We start from the raw sequence: 19,604 nt of genomic DNA, 5'->3' as shown, positions 1-19,604 counted from the left end.
ACCAAAACAGGAAGTGCCCTAGTCCTTTCAGATGCAGCTTCCGGTTGTCGTGAAAAAGAACGAAACATCGGGAGCCCCTGAGCGTCAGTCCAGGAAAGCCTGTGCATTACAACAACGGCGTTGAAACCACTGGGGCAGCCGTTAACTTTGCTTCTCGTCGCTAGGTAACCATTTGACTGGCACAAAATCCAGATGTCAATTTGAGTCATGTTGATAAAAGAGCGCGTTATTCTTTATAGAAAGCAATATTTTAAAAGTTAACTTACTTATTAGCGAGAGTTTTTTTTAACACGTCGTGTTTGAAATGTTCAGTTGTTGAGCTATGGGAAGCAAAATCATTCCTCTGGAATTAGATGCTCTAATCGGTTTCAACGGTAGGTCTTCCTACCAACATTAATTCTCATTTGTAGTTAATACTCCCCTGAAGTTTTACATTCAGAAAATACATTAATTCACCTAAAATATTACAATAGATTTTTTTTCCATAGGTTTACTAAAAGCATTGCTGTGTTGTATAGTTCTTTTTAAGGTTCTGTTTTTATTTCTAGAGTTTTTCCCTTTATATTTCCTTTGACAAAAAGTCAGTTTTTCTGCTTAGATTGTACATGCTGCAAGCAAAGTGTTGGATTTGACGAGTGTTTAGGGAAACCAAAAAGATCTCAAAACTCTGAATAAGACATTATGCCTTTGGCATCAATGCCATCAATTAAAATTTCTTCTGTATATAAAATGTGTTATAATGTACTTTCTATTTGCTTCCTGAACCTTAATTACCATTAAACCATAGAGTATTTTGGATTTTGATGTAGTGTCCGAACTTACATTTTTTATACAATAAAAACAATAATTTCACTACAATTATGGACTTTGTGAACTTTAAATGCTAAAAAGAGCACAGACACTTCTGCTGTTCACAAAGTATGCTTTTAAATATATTGTATATTCCAATCTTTATGTGGGACATTTAAGAGGTATCAATTTTCAAGTAAAGCTGATTTAAATTAGCTTTGAGAGTAATTATGCTTCGCAGTATTTATCTTCATGAATTGTATTGCTTATCAGGACAAGTGCCTTTTGGCCTAAAGCTCCATCCAGACAGGAAGCACCTTATCTATCCTCTGGGAAGTTTTATTGTCCTGAAAAGAATTGAGGATGGGAAGCTAGAGTTTCTGGATGGACACTCAAACAACGTCTCCTGCATTTCTGTGTCCAAAAGTGGATCGTACATCGCCTCTGGGCAGGTCAACTTTCTGGGCTTTGAGGTAGCCACACTCACAAGTCTTTGTACTGTATAGCATTTTCTATGCTCTTCATTTCCAGTTTTACTTTTCTCTAGGCTCCAGTGATTATCTGGAATTATGCAGAGAGAACAATCCACGTCGAGCTGCGGATCCACAACACCAAGGTTGAATCGGTCGCATTCTCTCCCAGTGAAAAATACCTGGTGACTCTTGGGGGCATAGATGACTGCCGGTAAAGTCTTAAAAGATTGAAAGCCTTGTAAAATCTGAGTACCATGCAGAAACAAGAGCAGCAGGATGAACATTTGATGAATGAGATATATGCAAGGTATTTGCTGTGTATTTCTCAGGATTTTTGTATGGAATGTTGAGACCAAGGAGCTCATCTGTAGGAACAAAGCTACAGCTCAAGGTCACTGCCTCGTGGTGGAATATTCCAAAACTGACGATACCCTGTTCGCTTCGGCTGGCAGGTGGGTGGACGGTATTTCCTTTCATTCTAGGATGTGTTGGAACTGTATAAGGTATGTTTTCATGCTCTGATAACGCTGAATAAAAATACCTTGGTCTAACCATTCTGAAGCACATAATGAATAGAATTTCTGTAAAGTACAACAACACTTGAAGCATTTAGTTTGTTTTCCTATTTTATTACAAAAACAACTTTCTTATTTATTGGTTCTGATGATCCTGTAATGATGCACTTTAATAAGCTGACTCGTTTCACTCCGATTTCCAAGTTAACAGTTTAAAAAAAAAATTACCAGTTAAGTTCTTAGAAATTGGAATCATGAGTTGGAAAGTCGGATGATTTCTCCCCAAATCTAATCTAAAATCCAATATGGCCTCCTTGCACTTGCACTACATGCTGATCTAGTAAACTTGTTGTTAAATAGTTTGAAGATATAAAATGCAGAAAACACAATGTCATTAGTTAGTTTTACTAGTAGCATTCAGCCTGGTGTCCAAAACCTCCCAAAAAAGTCCCACTGACTGTTAAACATGAAACTAGAAGATGGTCAGTCTGGTCCACATTTGAGCTGCGGCGGTAAATGAAAAAACTGTATAAGTAGCTATACCTCCATATTTTCCTCATTTCATTATAATCATTACGTCACAGTCAGATACTGTAATATTAAGAAAGAGTTCTTCTGGGGATTATTAAAGGCAACCAATGTAACCACTGGTAATTGTACCTCAATTAGAAAATCAGTTATATTAGTGGTTTTTTTCAAATTTTGAATTTTATTAGCATTTCAGTTGTACTGTTTTTTATAGACAGACACAGTGTACTAAGTTGATATTAGTGTTTGGCTGGTTGCTCTGCTTGTCAGTGATGATGAGATCCATATAGTTTTCAATCAGCAAAATGTGTCTCATTGGTACTGCTATTTTTATGCCAGCCTAACACTGCGAGTCTGGAAGTTTGTCAACGAAAGGATCTTGCCCACCAACTGCTGGACAAACATGCTGAAGAGATATGTGTCATGTATCGAGGTATGAAGCCATATTTACGTTATCTGTGAAATGCTTCCATTGCACAGAAATTAAAATATTAGTGAAATCATACGAGGTAATTAGGTAAAACGTGCAGTTGTGCTGTTTTGAAATTCTAAGACTTTTTACACAGATTTCAGAGGATAATCGATATATGTACTGCGCCACTTCAAGTGGAGACATAATGAAAATCGACGTAGAGGGGAAAGCTCTGATCATCTGTGGTCCCAGTAAAGCAAAATTCATCCGTGTAAGTCTTCACATCCAGTTCTCTTTAAGTTCTACTGCTGCATTCTCCAAAAGTAAAGTTATCCTGATGAAATGCTCATTAGGAAATACAAGCAAGCACTCATGTCCAGGATTTTATTGTATCTGCAAATGAATGATGAATTATGGGAATGACGCAATTTATTTACGTTATTCCTCAACAGTTTGTCTTTCCAAGTGTTTTAGGTTTTTATAACTAATTTAGTTCTGAATTAATCACATCAGATCTCAGATCTTAGTTCATATTTCCTGTCCTGTCAGGTGGACGGCCATGTACTAATTTAGGCCTGACACTGCTATAGTTTCATTATTTTGGAAGGATAAATTGAATGCTACTTATAAACTTCTCCTCAACAACTGTTGTGTTACATGGTCTTCATTATCTTGATTGCCTTTATCCAGCTTGATAGATGATATAAGTCATGTTTTGTGTTAAGGGGATAAATGTTCTTAAGTTGTTGGAATCTGGAGACCTGCTCGTTGGCTCTGGATCTGGTATCTTAGCTCTGTGCTCCAAGACTAACTTCAAACCTGTCAGGTGATTCTCATCTTTCACCATTTGGATCTTTCTCAGATGATAGTAAAGCCTGCTAATTCCGTCTCCCCCGATAGGAAAGTTCAACTGGAAAACGCAGTGACTTCCATCGCCATCAGTGAAGGGGGAGAGCAGTTCTATGTCGGCACAGAGGAGGATCAGATGTACCGGCTCCGTTTTAAGAATTTTACAGCTGAGCTCGTATCCACAGGCCACAGGAACGCTGTCAAGGACATTGCCCTTCCTCAGTAAGTTTCACTCAGGCGGTTCAGGCAGGGAAAGTCAAAGACATCACTGAGGATAAAAAAAAAATAATTTGTCTGGAATTATTTATGAGTTTAGGTTTAGCCTATCATGTCTAATACCTCTATTATGTCTGAGTGAGCTCCCAACAAAACAAAAACTATCAACTCTCTGTTCAAGTGTTTAAAGTTATTGAAGTTGTCAGAATTTCTGATTTCCAGCTGTTTTTCCATGTCTGCCACAATTTTCAGACGGTGTTTTAGAAGAAAGCTGCAGAACATCAGTTTCAGCGTCCTTCACGTCTTGTTTTGGCCTGTCTCACATTTACATTTTGACAGGAACAGATTTGGTTCTCAATTTCAGTCGCAGCAGTTATCTTACATCCAAGGAAAAGGTCCTAATGATGCATTTCTCCTGCATGGGAATTCATAAACCTCCACAAGCTGCAGGTCAAAGTCATTCCAACACAATTATGTTTTGCCCAAAAAATAATCCTAAATGTCTATTACAGTTGACCTACTGCTGGACAGCACATGTTCCACTAATAATACAAATCAATGATGTATTCGGATGTCATTCAGGAACCTCAAGCCCCCGTCCCCTCTTCTATGTGCATTCAATAGTGACCTCATGCTACTGCCAGTCAAATAGATAGAAGAAATTTCAGGTATCTTGCTTGAACCGAAGGCTATTACAGTAGATCAAAGTGGAGAAAAATGAGCTTTGATTAATGTTTTCTTTATTCACATTTCCTTTCTACTCGCGTGTGAATGTTTGAATTCTTATGCAGAGAACTTAATCTCATTATTGTGAGCTTGTGAAAATAGGATGCCAATTAAATTACAACTAGAGATAGCTGCACAAGATTATTAAAATTCTGTTTTTCATTGAATGTTTGGTTTATTGTGTATCACCCTGTAATATCTGAACTTCTTCTGTTTGACTAACTGTATATTAGAGTTTGAGTTCCCTGTTTTACAATAATCCAAACATTTCTTCAACATTACCTCAGTTCCTTAGTTTGCTCACTAGAGGGTGGCATACATATGCAACATCTATTATGAAGCCAAGCGAATGTCAGGTCAGTACCTGACGTTCGCTGTTACTTTTATTGTGTGGTAGTGCCACCTCTAAGCTATTTGCAACTTGCTCTGAGGAAGAAATCAGAGTGTGGATGGTAGGCAAGCCCAAAGACCAGCTGCGCATCACTGTTCCCAGCACGACCTGCAACGCCATAAACTTCATGCATGATGACTGCAGTATCATCAGTGGTAAGATTCAAACAGTGCATCTACAGAGTCTTTCAAATGTATTCATTCTTCAGGATGCATTTTACATTTTATCACATTACAACCACAAACGTCAACATCTTTTGTTGGGATCCTATGTGTTTAACCAACACAGAGTGTAAAGTGGGAGGAACATGACACATAGATTAATGTTTTTTTTTTCCTCTGCATCTCAAATTGTTCATTACGTGGTCTTTGGCTATAATACTGGACATGGAATGTCCAATAAATCACGTTGAAGATTGGGATTGTAATAGGACTGGGTTATAAATTGTTTTTATCGCTAAATCAATTTTTTTGTTTATGGCAATTTACTTTTTAGAAAACTTTGTATAGTGTCAGCCCTGAATTTGCATCAACTCCCAGAAAAGAAGAGCGAAATAAAAAGTATTTTTAGAAAGTATTTTCTGGCATTTGTTATTTAGTTTGTAAAAAAGCAAATGAGAAATGAAAATTTAATTAAAATCAGGCCAGCCCTGGTTTGCATTGTGAGAGTACTCTAAATGTTTGACACTGTATCCATCTTAAAGCAACATAAAGCTGTGGTTCATCCATCTCAGTCTCGGCTATGCAGAAGTTGCCCTCTAGTCCGAAGTATTTCTTACCTTTGCAACACCTAAAATTTTTCTTCTGTTCAGCATGGAGCGATGGCAATATCCGTAGGTTTGGAATGAAAGGGCAGCTGATGGTAGTAATTAACAATGCTCACAGACAGGGGGTGACAGCCATCGCTGGCACCAAGGACTGTAAAAGAATTATCAGTGGAGGAGGAGAAGGGAAGGTCAGTATATTCCGTTATTCACTCTCCAGATAAAATGTTCAGTTCAAGAGATGAACACAGGAAAAGATAACATTTTCAGACAGTGGCGCCTTTTGTGGTTGCACAAATTGAAGTCTTTTTTTTTTTTACAAAATGCTACAAATTTGGAAAATGAAATGCTTTAATAGGTTGTATCAGTTTAACAAAATAAGACTAAGGAATGAAGATGAATGTGTTTGCATCTCATTTCCAGGTGCATGTGTGGGAACTGCTGCCTCATACCCACCAAATACTGAAGATCATGGTGGGGCACAGAAGGCCCGTGTCTTGTCTCAGAATGAAGAGCGATGACAAAGAATGCATCACAGTCAGCTCTGACGGTTTCTGCATCATCTGGGACTTAGAGTAAGTACCCCATCTGGAGACTACATTGCACACTTCAGCACTGGAAAGAGCATGCGCGCACACGCACACAGATATTTCATACTTACTCTTACACCACAACAAATTTGATTCTGTTGAGATCATGTGAAGTGGAAAAGATGTGTCAAAGCATATTGCTACATAATTTCAACATGGGGTTCAATTAAACCACCCTTACATGACTTAATGGTGCCAGAGAGAAGATTTAAGTATTTCCATCCACCTAGACATTCCAAATGTCCGCTTTCCTTCTGTCCGTAGATGGATGCATGCACGTCAGCTTTTATCAGATTCCATATTTGAACTATATGATCACTATAGAAATATGTGCAAGAGTTTTACAGAAAACCTTTTTTCCTGCTTTAAAAATGACGCTTGGAATGAGAACTCAATAAATTGTAGTCCAGAAAGCTTTAGAAATTTGATATGAGACATGTAAATGTAAATGTAAACGTAAATGAGACTTTGTGTCTGTTATAAGAATAAATTGCTAAAGTTTGGTCTTTAGAGGATGAATACAATAATGGTACTTATTGAGCTTAATAACTGTTTTTAAATAATTTTTTTCCACTAGTTTTCTTCATTAAACAGAAAATTAAATTGACATACGGAAAACATGAGGCACATGTGCTAAGAATGGGAATTGAACCCAGGACAACCAAGTCTATGACTGCAGCACGACCAACTGATCCACACAGCCCTCCCATGCTTAATATTTTTTGACATCATGCTTGCTTCTGTAAAAAAAAAAAAAATATATTATTTCTGGTTGTGATTTTTTTTTTCTTTTTGTCATCTGAACTGTCCTCCTCCGTCTCAACAGGAATCTTTTAACTCCTATTGGGAATTAGAAAAGAAACCACAGTTTTTGAGACCATAGTACAACACCACTTCCACACTGACCCTATTTATTTTGTCCACCTTCAGTGCTTTTAACTTTTAACAATTCCATTTTAAGAGACTTGACTTTGAGGGTTCACATTGTTTGGAATTTATGTGACAGGCTGGATGTTGTTTTAGCTCAAAAGCAAATCAGTAAAACTACTGCTCTTGAATTCTTTAAACTGTTCAACTGTTCTTCTATGCCTGCCTTTGTTCAGACACTTTCATGCCCGTCAAAAGATCAAAACCGACACTCTTTTCCGGACTGTGTGCTACCATCCAGACGGATACCAGATTGTTACTTGTGGAACTGACGGAAAGGTGTGTTTAGAACGCTTTAAGGAGATATTTGAAACCGTTTTATAATGTTTTGCAAATGTGTTAACAGCCATTGTAGCTTTTCACATTTATTTACATTACAATCACAATCTTCAAAGAGATGTTATGTGATTGATTAGCGATGGATCAGGGATTGAACCAAGGCTTGGAGAGTAAATGGGTTGAGCTCTCAAACCACTTTACAGTAGAACCAGATTCAACTTGCAAACACACACAAACACACACAAATATGCAGATTGGTTGGAAAGTTGGGTTGTTTGTGTCTTGCCCAGGGACAAAAAGTTTTATCACGATATTTTGTGGTACTATTGCAATAACAATAAAATTGATAATGAAACTATTCATCACTACGTTTTTTTAGATTTATGCTTCTATAGGACAGCATGTCACATAAAGAAGTATGGTGAGCATCACTAAAATGCACACGCTAACTACGTTAATTCATATTTTCAAATTATTTATTTTTTATTGATGCTCTTATTGAATAAACCGTGGAGGAAATTGTGATACTAACAATATAGATGATATGGAGAGCTTTTGTCTTTTGAAAATCCAACCTACAATTTTCCAAATGCAAGACAACCAGTCACATTAAAGTTAGCTATTTACTGTATTTTTTTGATGGGTTGTACAACACAACTGAAATGTATCAGAACAAAAATGAGCTTCTAATTCAATAAAAAAAAAACAAAAAAAAACGATCACAGTGCACGTACATCACTGTGCTGTTTTTTCATTCAGAATCTCCATCAAAGTGTGCTTCTCTCTGCTGCCCTAGCTCTCTTTGCTTAGAGCAGTAGGGAGAGCACAGTAATAACCTTGCACAATCACGCACAACAGTATGTCAACACATCAGTTTCAATAGCTTGCTGTTTGTTCCTCTGCTCCACATAATTAAGCCATTGTGCTGGCCACTAGCGACTGGGACAAAGAAACAGGCATGCTTTATTTAGCGAGCAAGTTTGATTAACCGGGTGCTGCTGATTTGCAAAAGGTCAAACACGCTATAGGAGAGCAACACACTTTGCTTCTAATCGTGCACCTTACCCTCATCTCTTCAACTCAGCCTCACGCTGCACACATATTGCTGTCTTTCCTGCATGCAGAGAGGTGAGGACAAGTTGTGCTGATTAAAGTGTCACTGTGCGTTGTGTGTGTGGATGTAAGTGGGGAATGAGTGAGATGGAGCCATTCAGAGAAAGCGAGGGAGTGGGAGCTGGGGACGCGGGGAGTGGATGACTGTTTTTGCCTTCCTGCGGATGTGCATGTGCCACCCAAGTGCCAGCCAGATCCACCATCTGCTCATTCCAAGACACAGGCGCTCTGTGTGAGACAACAAACAGCAACACTCTCTCTCCTCTTCTGCGTTTCTGTCGTTCCTCACCTCCCACCTTCCCTCTGAAGGAAGATTATGGGAAGGGGGACGAAAAGGACTAACAGAAAAGCCAGAAAGGTGGTCAAAATGTCTAATATTAGAATTTATTGTCACAGGCAGGTTGCATTTATGAGATGACATTTGTGATACTAATGACCATGATAATGGTTCATTGATGATTCAGTGAAGGGAGACCATATGATGAATATAGACCTGCTAATGTTCTGCCACTATCCTTTGTTTAGGCTTTGGGAGCTTTCTAAAATGGAATAAAAGCTTCAAATTCTCACTTTTTGTTTCTTTGATGCAACAGCTTACAGGCATAAATACTAAAGGAAAATCTCAGTCTGTCACAAGAATAGTTCACAATATTTAAAGTGAGATTCTGCTGAAATGGAAAGTGATTATGTCCTATCTGCAGTAGTTAACATTACCCCCAGCCCTGATCCATCAACAATTAAAAATAGGAACACCACAAGACTCTGTTTTAGGACTATAGCTTTTAATTGTTTTAATTCTAAAAAAAATATTCAGTTGGGGTTTTATGGAAAATGAATGCTGAAGATACAAATATGTATGTACAGGAAAAAAAAACTCAACAATTTAAAAAAAACATTTTCCTCACAGAAAAATAGGCGACAAAGAAGCAAAGTAACTTCATTTAGCATCTTGCTTCCTTTGAGCTCAAAGAGAAACTTAAATGTTTAAATGCATCTTAAGTAAAAAACACAAACAAATGTCAAATTTAACACTGTGCTATGCTTTAATAAGGTAGCAGTGAGGAATGTGCAACATTTACATTCTTCCTGGATCTAAATGTTCCGGAGCTTATTCATTAATGAAGGTCTGAGAAAGGAATGTGTCCTTTTACTTTCACTCTCCCTGTTTTGTGTGAGACTTTATTTTAGACTTTCTTTCAGGCAGGCCAAACCTTTTCAATGAGAGAGATCTAGACATCAGCAATCAGTGAAGCACACATGTTATGTCTTTGAAGCTTTGGTGTTTAAAGCTGTGTGCAATTAGTTCATGTCCTTCAAAAATAACAAAAAACATTGGATGAAAAGATGTTGCCTGTTTTGTTTCTCTAAAATTCTCATAATTGTCTTTGAATCAATAGCTTCATGCAAGTGTCCTATTCCCTATCTAACACTGACTTTCAGTAATTTGTTCTATGTTGGAGCTCATTTTTGTTTCCTTCTATGTGGAAGCCAATTTTATGATATATGTGGATATAATGTTTCCACATATTTGGAGTAATTTTTGGAGTAATTTGGCAAACAAGTTGCCAAATTACTCAATTACATGCCAATATGTGTGGTATTTACAGAGTTAAGTTTTTAACAAGAAAATTTGAGATCTTAAATGCTTTACCAAGAACAAGAGGTATGATGGAATATAATATAATATAATATAATATAATATAATATAATATAATATAATATAATATAATATAATATAATATAATATAATATAACATAACATAACATAACATAACATAACATAATATAATATAATATAATATAATATAATATAATATAATATAATATAATATAATATAATATAATAAATGGTTGTGGTCTATGAAGTTAAGAATTTGAAGTTGTTTGCTTAATTAGTCTTCCAGTACTAGCACATCTATGTGACCAACCCAGAGTGCTTTCTTTATTTGTGTAAACTCTCCACAGGGTCTGTTTCTGCATGTTTTCAGTAAAATCTAATTGCTTTCTTTACTTATGCAATGTCCTTGAGAACTGCAGAGGTTGTAATAGTGGTCACTCTTGGAAGGTTATAGCTTGTAATAGTGGTCACTCGTGGAAGGGTATAGCTTTAGGATGTTGTAGCAAATACCGAATGAAAACACAGAGGTTGAAGGGTCACCCCGTCACAATGTTTAAATGCCCAATAATAACACCTGGTTGACTACAACGTCATGAACTGGGAGCCACAATTCATTGAGGTTTCACTCCATTAATCACAGAATAGCTCATTGGTGATGGAGTTGAAGCAGGGGTGTCCCTCTGCTGCCCCCTGCTGGTATAGAGTCCTCATTTTCCCCGGTCCTGGTTTCATTCTTCTTGGGCAAAGGGAGAAAGAAACCTTTCTGTTTTTACTACCATGTTGGTTTTTGATAGTTCTTTTGAGTTTAGGAACAGTGACTCTGGTACTCTTAAAGATGCAAAGGATAGAAGTTCCTACCTTTGATGATTCTTTTGTGAGGTCAGACACTGATGTTGGATGAGAAAGCCTAGCTCTCAGTCTTCACGCTAAAGGTGCTCTATTAGGTTGAGTTCAGGACTCTACAGACTAGTCAAGTTCATCCACACCAAACTTGCTCATTTATGTTCTTATGCTTTTCTGTTGAAATTGAAGCAGACATCTCAAAGCTGCTCCCACAGGGTCAAGAGCACAAAATAGTCCAAAATGTCTTGTATACTGCAACAATAGCAATTCCTTTTGCTAGAACAGAGGGGCTGAGTCATAATCCATGATCTTCTTCACATAAAGCTTCACACTTGGCAATATGAAGTCAGAAAACCATCAAACCCCGACTTGTTCTTTTCATAAGCAGAAAGGGAATTTGCTATTCCAGGGAACACATCTCTATTGAAATCCACTAGTAGTGTACGTTAGATGTCAGTCATGGCAAACAATTCTGTGAAACTCTACAGCTCATTCTGGAGCTAATTTGAAGATTACATCAACATTTCCACATCTGTAGCTATTGACTCTGAAGAAAGTTGGTGACTTCTGCAGAGATTTGTTCCTAAACATTCCCACTTTATTATAGTTATAGAAAATGTATTAGCAAGAAAATTTTACAACTCTACCTACTGGACAGGTGGAATCTTGTCATTGTACTATATTGAAAATTACTGCGTTTCAGGGGGTCATTCAAATGTTTGTGCAAGTAATATTTGAATGACTTCCCCATTTACACCTGAGTTACATGATTTAGTTGAGTGATGCAAAACATAGTGTATTTTCCACTGTTAGAAGATATTGGAATAATGTATCATGGGTTTCTTTTTTATGCCATGGCAACTGCATCAGTAAGAAAGTATATAAATGCATATAAATTTTAGAAGTCTCACTTTAGTGTTCCTGACAAAGGCTTTCTGGTGGTGGCTGTGTCTAAATTATGTTTGCAATATTATTTCAATGACTTAATAAGTTGAAAAATGCTGCACTTTCATCATACCAATGTTCCTTGGATTTTTATGAAATGATTATTGCTTTGAGAGTAACGTTGCGCGCTCTAGCAATAAACTATTTTTGTTTTATCACCATGCCTTTGGATCCTTTTCTGTATCAATAACATTTTATGTCTCTGTCTTGGGATTGCATTTCTCTGTCATAGTTGCATTCTACACATGGTCTTGAACAGACAAATGAAATCCTGTCTGAGAAGCTAGACTCTCTTTTATGTAAACTCTGCGTCATGAGAACTTTTAGCTTTTCCACTAAACAAACTCACAAAAGTATTCAAACCCCTTTAACTTATTTCACATTTTGTTAACATACATTTAAGTCGACCACAAACTTAAATGTATGTGGTTTGCCAAATCTGTATTTGTGTGCATCCCCTCTTTATTCCAATAAATCGAAGTAAAACAAAAATGGGACCCAATAAAATCCTTGGGGTTAAAGGCTTGCCAAAGAAAATTAATGAAAACCTGCATCAAATAGATCAAGAAACTGCAGCAGACATGTTAGGGAGAACGTTCTGTAGATGTCTGAAGCAGGGTTAGGATATAAAGCGATGCCCTAAGCTTGCAACATGTCATGGAGCTCTCTTTGATGAAAATCAGGTTTTTTACCCACTCAGCAATAAACTAGACATGCCAAAATCATTTTGTTTTACAGGTCTAAAATATAAAAAGTGTTTTGTAGCTTTGCCCTATAAAGAAGCACATATCAGATTCCAAATTGTTTCGGGTGTCTCGACTAATTTTAATTCTTCCTGTCTATTCTCAGCAACAAGCTGCAACAAATGTTTAGTGCATGTAGCCAAATAAGTTAAGTAAATTCAGATTTGGGTGCACCCAGGTCAGCTTTTGAGTAAAAGTTACTAGATATTTATGATCTTGTTTAAAATGAAGGCAAAATTCAACTGATAACTAGAACTTTTGCTTTTCTAATGTCAGCTCTTTCTTCTCAGAGCGAGTTCAAGAGGTGACTCTATCATTGCACCCACTGTAACCTCGATTTGTCTGTGTGCTAATCTGGTTCTCAGGTCATTTACTGGGACGTGATGGGTGGCACTAACATCAGAGAACGGGAGGACGCAGAGACAGGGGTCTATAACAGCATACATGCCACACAGGAAGGCAACCACTTTGTGACAGGTCTGTTGCTCTTACACTGTAACAGCAGTATTTCTAATCTGAGCCAAGCCGAGTGTGCTTGTTCTTTTGGAGTTTACTGCTAATCACATGCAGTTCTGGTCAGAAGTTTGCATACAGTAGTATGAAAAAGTATAATTTTTTTTCTGTTATAGATTTCTTCTTTAATGCAAATTGTTGAAAGGATCCACATTTGAGGATTGTGGAACATTCATGCAACAGCATCTGAATCAAATTTAAACCCCAACTTTCGGCAGGTCACTCTAAAACCTCCATGTAGGTTTTTTCAGAGATGGAGCCGCTGGTGTGCTTTAGTTCATTGCCCTGGTGCATAATCCAAAGGGTGTTGGGCTCTGCCATGAACTGAAGACTAGAGAATTTTTTTCAGGATTTTCTTGGAGAGATCAGGATTTATGATTCAATCAGCGATGGCAAATAATCCAGGTCATGACGGTTGGGGCCATCTCAGCCCATGTTGATGTTAAACTGGTGTTTGGCATCCTAAGTTTTGGTGGTTCCCTGATTATTCCCAGCATTCCTTTCATCACAGAGCAATCGTTGGGATCAGATAATAAGAACCTGGACAACAATACCAAATAAACATCAAAATTGCCTTTAGATTAGATGTAGCAGGGTAACTTTAGGCTTCTGTGATGTCATCACCAAAGGCCATTCTTTGAAAAAACACCACAGTAAATTCAAACTTGTGTACTTAAAAGCTTGCTTTAAAAAATTGCATTGTTAAAAGCCCTTAGTTAATTTGACAATCATGCCCAAGATAAGTGTATATAAACTTCTGAACTGATGAAAGAACTGTAGATAGCTATGATCGTCATGCATCTGCTCTTTCTTCATTCCACCAGATTGTGGTCATTTTTTTGTGCCTACAGAATCACAGGGGTTTTAAGAGAAAAAAAAAGTTGTCCTAAGCTAATTCTTGATATTTTTGATTTGGCTTGTTTTTCTTCTTGTATCTCATTGAGCGTGTTTCATCTATTCAGAGCCCATGTTTTCTCCTCCCCTGCTGACACCGTAAGACAATTTTACAGCTTTCTTTCATGTTATTAATACATTTTTCTCCTGGTTTTGGCAGGTGGAGAAGACAAGCGGGTGAAGGTGTGGGACTATATGCAAGGAAAAATAACCCACATAAGTATCCCTGCTGGAGCTGTTATTACCTGCACCAGAATCTGCACCTTGAACCGCATCCTGGTCAGCACCAGCGCAGATGGAGGCATTTGGCTGTGGAAGTTCCCCCACCTTGCCTCTTCCTCTTAAACAAAGAAATTCAAGCCAAAAAACTCACTGCCAATTGTTGCACACTGGTTGATATAACCAGTTATTAGGTTTAGGGAATAATAATTTTTTTCCTATATGGGCAGGTTGGTTTGAATTATTTACCTAGAAGTAAAATAATCAGTTGAAAGATGCTTTTTGTATTTAGTCTGATCCTTACTGGTGATCTTAAGCCTTTTAGGGATACATACATAGCCTTAGCGTTATTTATCACCTATAGATTACCTGACCCAAAAAAGGTCACACACTCATATTTTATTGGACCGCCTTTAACTACGGTATGTTTATAGAACGCATTTGCGTGGTAGTGTTTCAATGCACTTCTGCAATGTCACAAGATTTAGTTCTAGGTTAAGGTCTAAACTCTGTTATCATCAATCCAAAATATCTGATGGTAATTCATAATTTCAGCCTGATGAAGCTTGGCGTTGTCATCTTGGTAAATTCCTATACATGGTATATCCCCCATGTCATCAGCGAAGAAACAATCCATTGATGGACTAATTTAATCATTCAGTATATTCAGGTAGTCAATGCTTTCATAATGTCGCTGAACCTGGACCTGACCACCTGCAGCAACCCCAGATTATAGCCGTTGCCCCACAGGCACTTGGTATGATTGGTGCATCACATCATCTGCCTCTCTTATACTGACGCAGCCATCACTGTGGAAGAAGGTAAATCTGGACTCATCAGATCACAAGACCTTCTTACATCGCTTTAGAGTTCAATCTTTATACTCTCATGCAAATTGAAACTATTTTCTCCAGTTAGCTTTTTAATAATGTGTTAGACAGTTAACTCAGTGTTAAAATTTGTGCAATCCCCTCAGATGTTTTCATGCTTCATAACAATAATTTGACCCTACAGATTAACATCTTCTACACAACCACAGGATGTATCTTTCCACATGGTTGTTTAAGATTGCATCAGCTGGGGATAAATAACTTATCTGCTGGGGGACTCAGTTGCACTAAGGAGGCATTTTTTTTAGGCCAGGCCTATTTGGACAAATTCAGAAATAGTTTTAATGTTGTTCCTCTGACGCTGAACGATAGATTCAACCAAGAAAGTTCATTGGTGGTTTATCCGCTACTTTTTTGGAAAATCAAGGCAGGTTATGATGTAATTGATCCTACAGGGGGCAGCTTAAGGCTACAGAGGTTTGACACCTAATCTAATCAACTTCCTTCTTCCCAGTGTTTTACAAACGTTTAAAGTTGAAGGTAAACTCAGCAGTTCATTGGAACAACTTATTCTGGCCAAAGTGTGTGATCAAGTTCTTTGTCCTAAGAATGTCCATAAGAATGAGACCTTCAAATAGCTCCCTGCGGGTCCATGAGCAGACTAGGAGAGAGGGATAACAGCGGGGTAAGGCGAGTCAAAGACCGCCAGACGCTCATTCATCACGGAGAGCCATCGATGAGGAAGTGCAGCTCACTGGAGCTGCGTTGTGCGGGAAGACAAGGCGCTCTGCTCGGTGCGGAGATCGTGACCCATCGAAATGTGATAAGATGTCTGGGGGATCATGTCAGTGATCATGTGCCTCATTGGCACCGAGCCGGTGGCTGCTGAGCCGTAAGGTGTGTGGAGTGGAGGGGGAAGTAAAGCTGAGGAGGAGGGGTGGACAGCCTGGCAGACAGGTGCACTCCTGTTCTCAATCTTCTTTCATTTTCTCTCGGTCCCGTTCAGCGACTGCATGAGCCATGGACAGCCGAAAGGAGAGCAACACAAGAAAACAGTCAATGAAATCCAAATCGTCGAAGGAGCAGAAACTCAGAAGTGGAAAGTTCGTCAGGAGGAAATCGCTGCGTTCTTTAGGGAATTTTATGGGAAGGATCCTGAAAACTTTGGGCACTTTAGCGCACTTGGGCGACGCAGAGCCGCCGGACGCGGAGGAGGACGACGGCGGCTTCGTGCGGAGCGCCTCGGGCGGCTTCAGGGACGATTTCTCGCAGACCTCCAGGGAGGGAGCCGCGAAGAGGAGCTCCGCGGTGTCCTCCTATCACGGTTCGGTGAAGGAGAGGCTGTCGTGGAGCTACGGCGACAAGACTCCCGGCGTGCTGGGACTGAAGAACCACGGGAACACCTGCTTCATGAATGCCGTGGTCCAGTGTCTCAGCAACACGGACCTGCTGGCCGAATACCTGGGGCTGGGGCAGTACAAGTCGGATATTAGCAGCGGGATGACGAACGGTGAGGTGAGGGCGGATGAGGCGCGGAGCTCCGAGGGTGAAGTAACCGAGCAGCTGGCGTCGCTGGTTCGAGCGCTATGGACGCTGGACTACACCCCGCAGATGTCTGGAGAGTTCAAGGTGAGAACAGGGGCTGCTAATAAGTGTTTTGTCTGTGGAAGAGCCCGGAAATTTGTTTTGAGTTTTGTTTTCCTCCAACAAGTTTACAATTAGGTGGAGGTGGAGCTAGCTAAAATGAGACACTGCTGGGTAAACAAGACCACAAACTGTTACAACGAAAAGATAAGACGTTATTCTAGGATGTATTTTTACCCCCACTTCAAATGTATACTTAGAACAGAACATGTTTAATGACACAGGGTTTCCACTACATATTTTCTCTCAAGTCTGAAGATTTTACTAAAAGAACAAACTTCTCATTGTCCTTTGTTTATAGTTTGGTTAATGACCACACAACAGGCACAGCAATGTAATCTGTTGTGTATTAAATTCTTATCTATTTAGTAAAATATGCAAATGTGAGATGTCACTACAATACCCACTACTAAATAGGCACAATTTTGTAGCAGATGAGAAGATTGTCCTATATGTTTCAAAAATGTCCTGTCTGAGACACTCCCACGTCTGAAAATCTCTAGTTAGGTTAGAGATTTTCCTAAAACAGTAGTAGTCCACTTTTTCCTTGATGTTGTTTATCGTTTCATCTCAGTCATTTGTAACTTAAGTCTACATTTGAAGTTTAATAGACACTAAGCGGACAAAAGGAAACATGTGAAAATAACATTGTTGTATTTTCTAAAACAGAAAGAAAGGAGGAGTGGGTATATGCCAAGGGGACCACTGTCATTTTTTAATTCTTTAAATACCTTTGGACATCCAGTCCACATGGAGTTTAAAGCAATCTGTTTTGCAGGACGTTAGATTGCCCTGGTCATGTTCACAAAAGGCTACTTTGTGTTTTATTGTTGCCAAAATGTCCTGAAATCTATGCAGACTTCCCATGTTTGGTTCAAGCATTTTCCTGCCTCCAGAAAGAATACAAATAAACTTTTCTGAAAGAGTAATTTCTTTAAAAGTGTAAAAATAAAAAGTGAAAAATAAATAAAGGATTTAAATGCCTGATGCAATGTATCTGGCCTGTACACACAGAAGCTTGTTTTTGTTTGGTCAATTTTATTGTAAATAAATGTTTTACAACATACTAATCAAAACAAATAGAAATACTGACCATGTGGTAAGTTTATTTTTATTGAAGAATTAGCTTGTTGCTTTACTAAAAAGGGTCACTTTCTTAGCAACAGAAACATACTCATCATTTTATGTGATAAAGTTGGTGTCCTTTCAAAACATGGCCAAATCGCTGCCCTGATTTTGGAATAGAGTTTAAAGAGACTGGAAAAAATCATTTGATTCAAAGTCCCAATTTCCAAGCTGTTCCTAAGTATACTTTTTTCGTAACAACAAGAACAGAGCAAGAAAACATCTTGTACAGACTGATATAGAAATTGGTATCAAAATTTAGCAAGCAAAATAAACACACACACACACACACACCTTAAGAAAGTCTTTGTCTTCTGTATGTTTATTGCCCAATTTTTGTATTGAAGTTATCTGTGCTTTTTGTTGTTCATCATGTTTTATCATGAGAAAAACTATGTAGACAATCGATTTATTCGACAAAAGCCAAATGGACAAAAATTGTGTTATTTTGTTTTTCCTCTGCTTTGGTTTAATTTAGGAATGCAGACATTAGCGATTTGGCTTTGACACTCAGTTCTGTGTATTTGTAAAGATTGATATGAATTACAATAACTGTTCAATCCTAATTATCATGTAGCTCACTAGTTAATCTAAAATCACTACATTTTTTCATCTTAATTTTTAAATGAAACAAAATATACACTTTAAATTCCAAGAATCTGTCCAAACATTTTAGATCATATGTTGATTGGAAGGATGGCTGAAATATCACCAAAAACATCATCAAATATTTTTGGTGCTATTTGCTTAATTATAGGTACTGAATAGTACCACTATGACTGTGAGTTACTTTTGTAAATCTATCTGAAATGCATTAAGCCTGCAGCTTATAGGGATCTCTGTGTTTCTCGAAACATACTGGAGTTGTCTTGAGTTGTCCTGTTTGTGGACTGAACTTAGCAGCTCCACTAAAATGAAATGTACGTATTGAACAGAGCCATGTCATCAGGATCCATAGAGAGAAGATTCTCTGAAATCCTAGCTTGGATTTTTCACACAGTTTCTTCACATATGCATCTAGTTTCATTCAGAGAGAGAGAGAGAAAAAAACAGATGAAACCTGTTGATACAGCCCTGTTTGTAGCTCAGTGCCTTACCAGCCTGACAGGTATGTATGTAGCTATTTGTCTAGAAGATTTTGATCAGTGACGAGGTTTGTAAGTTGCACAGTTATCAGATAAATGTAAGGTGTGAAGATTACTGATTGTGATTTAGACAACTCGGTGCCTCTCTGCTTTTGAACCTGGCTTTTAATCCTTTATACCTGTTCAGTTAGTAGTAGTTTTGTGTGCACATTCAATCTGTTTACTGATTCTACTCTGTCTGGAGTATCTTTGTTTTACCTACCTGTTCCAGTCCTCTGAATGGTTTGACTGCATTCCTGGTGATGACATCAGACAAGAATCTGTATCGAAGATAAACAATCTGTTGTAGATGGGTGACTACTCTACATTAAGGTCTTTACATGATAAATAGCTTCATCAGCCGCAGGTGTCCAAGAAGAGTTGGTGACTCCGTGAACCAGTTGGCTTAATGGTTAGGAGCCACACAGAGGTTAAAGTGCGAGGGAGGTGAATACAGACAATGTTGAGATAAATGATTCAACATTTTTCACAATGTTTAAGTAAAAATAAAATCTCTTTAAGACTTCCTTTTTAT

The 19,604-nt window shown here is 38.1% G+C and overlaps 2 protein-coding genes across 2 annotated transcripts in view; both read left to right on the top strand.

The window, feature by feature from the left end:
* Window positions 1-170: 170 nt before the first annotated feature.
* On the top strand, window positions 171-14,624 carry LOC122829338 (cilia- and flagella-associated protein 52-like). Its single transcript, XM_044113803.1, has 14 exons — window positions 171-374; window positions 1,063-1,262; window positions 1,337-1,473; window positions 1,592-1,714; window positions 2,645-2,738; window positions 2,872-2,988; window positions 3,443-3,543; window positions 3,618-3,788; window positions 4,906-5,054; window positions 5,711-5,853; window positions 6,086-6,237; window positions 7,356-7,458; window positions 13,086-13,197; window positions 14,288-14,624. Exons 1-14 carry the CDS (start codon window positions 323-325, stop codon window positions 14,470-14,472), a joined length of 1,839 nt encoding a protein of 612 aa, XP_043969738.1. The 5' UTR covers window positions 171-322; the 3' UTR covers window positions 14,473-14,624.
* Window positions 14,625-15,920: 1,296 nt separating this feature from the next.
* Window positions 15,921-19,604, top strand: part of usp43a (ubiquitin specific peptidase 43a) — a 110,337-nt gene continuing 106,653 nt past the window's right edge. Inside the window, exons 1-2 of the mRNA XM_044113802.1 lie at window positions 15,921-16,073; window positions 16,183-16,805. Of these exons, the coding sequence (XP_043969737.1) occupies window positions 16,197-16,805 (609 nt within the window). The 5' untranslated portion in view covers window positions 15,921-16,073; window positions 16,183-16,196. The remainder of the gene's footprint in view (window positions 16,074-16,182; window positions 16,806-19,604) is intronic.

The sequence above is a fragment of the Gambusia affinis genome, linkage group LG04 (assembly GCF_019740435.1).
Source record: "Gambusia affinis linkage group LG04, SWU_Gaff_1.0, whole genome shotgun sequence".
In the NCBI taxonomy this organism is placed as follows: domain Eukaryota; kingdom Metazoa; phylum Chordata; class Actinopteri; order Cyprinodontiformes; family Poeciliidae; genus Gambusia; species Gambusia affinis.
The sequence above is the reverse complement of the archived record's forward strand: the minus strand, read 5'-3'. Positions and strand labels throughout refer to the sequence as shown.

Bases quoted from the DNA above. Each gene is read 5' to 3' on its own strand.
- LOC122829338 (XM_044113803.1), top strand. From the start codon at position 323: ATGGGAAGCAAAATCATTCCTCTGGAATTAGATGCTCTAATCGGTTTC. The intron at 1,474-1,591 runs GTAAAGTCTTAA...TGTATTTCTCAG, and splicing joins GGGGGCATAGATGACTGCCG to GATTTTTGTATGGAATGTTG. The intron at 6,238-7,355 runs GTAAGTACCCCA...GCCTTTGTTCAG, and splicing joins TGCATCATCTGGGACTTAGA to ACACTTTCATGCCCGTCAAA.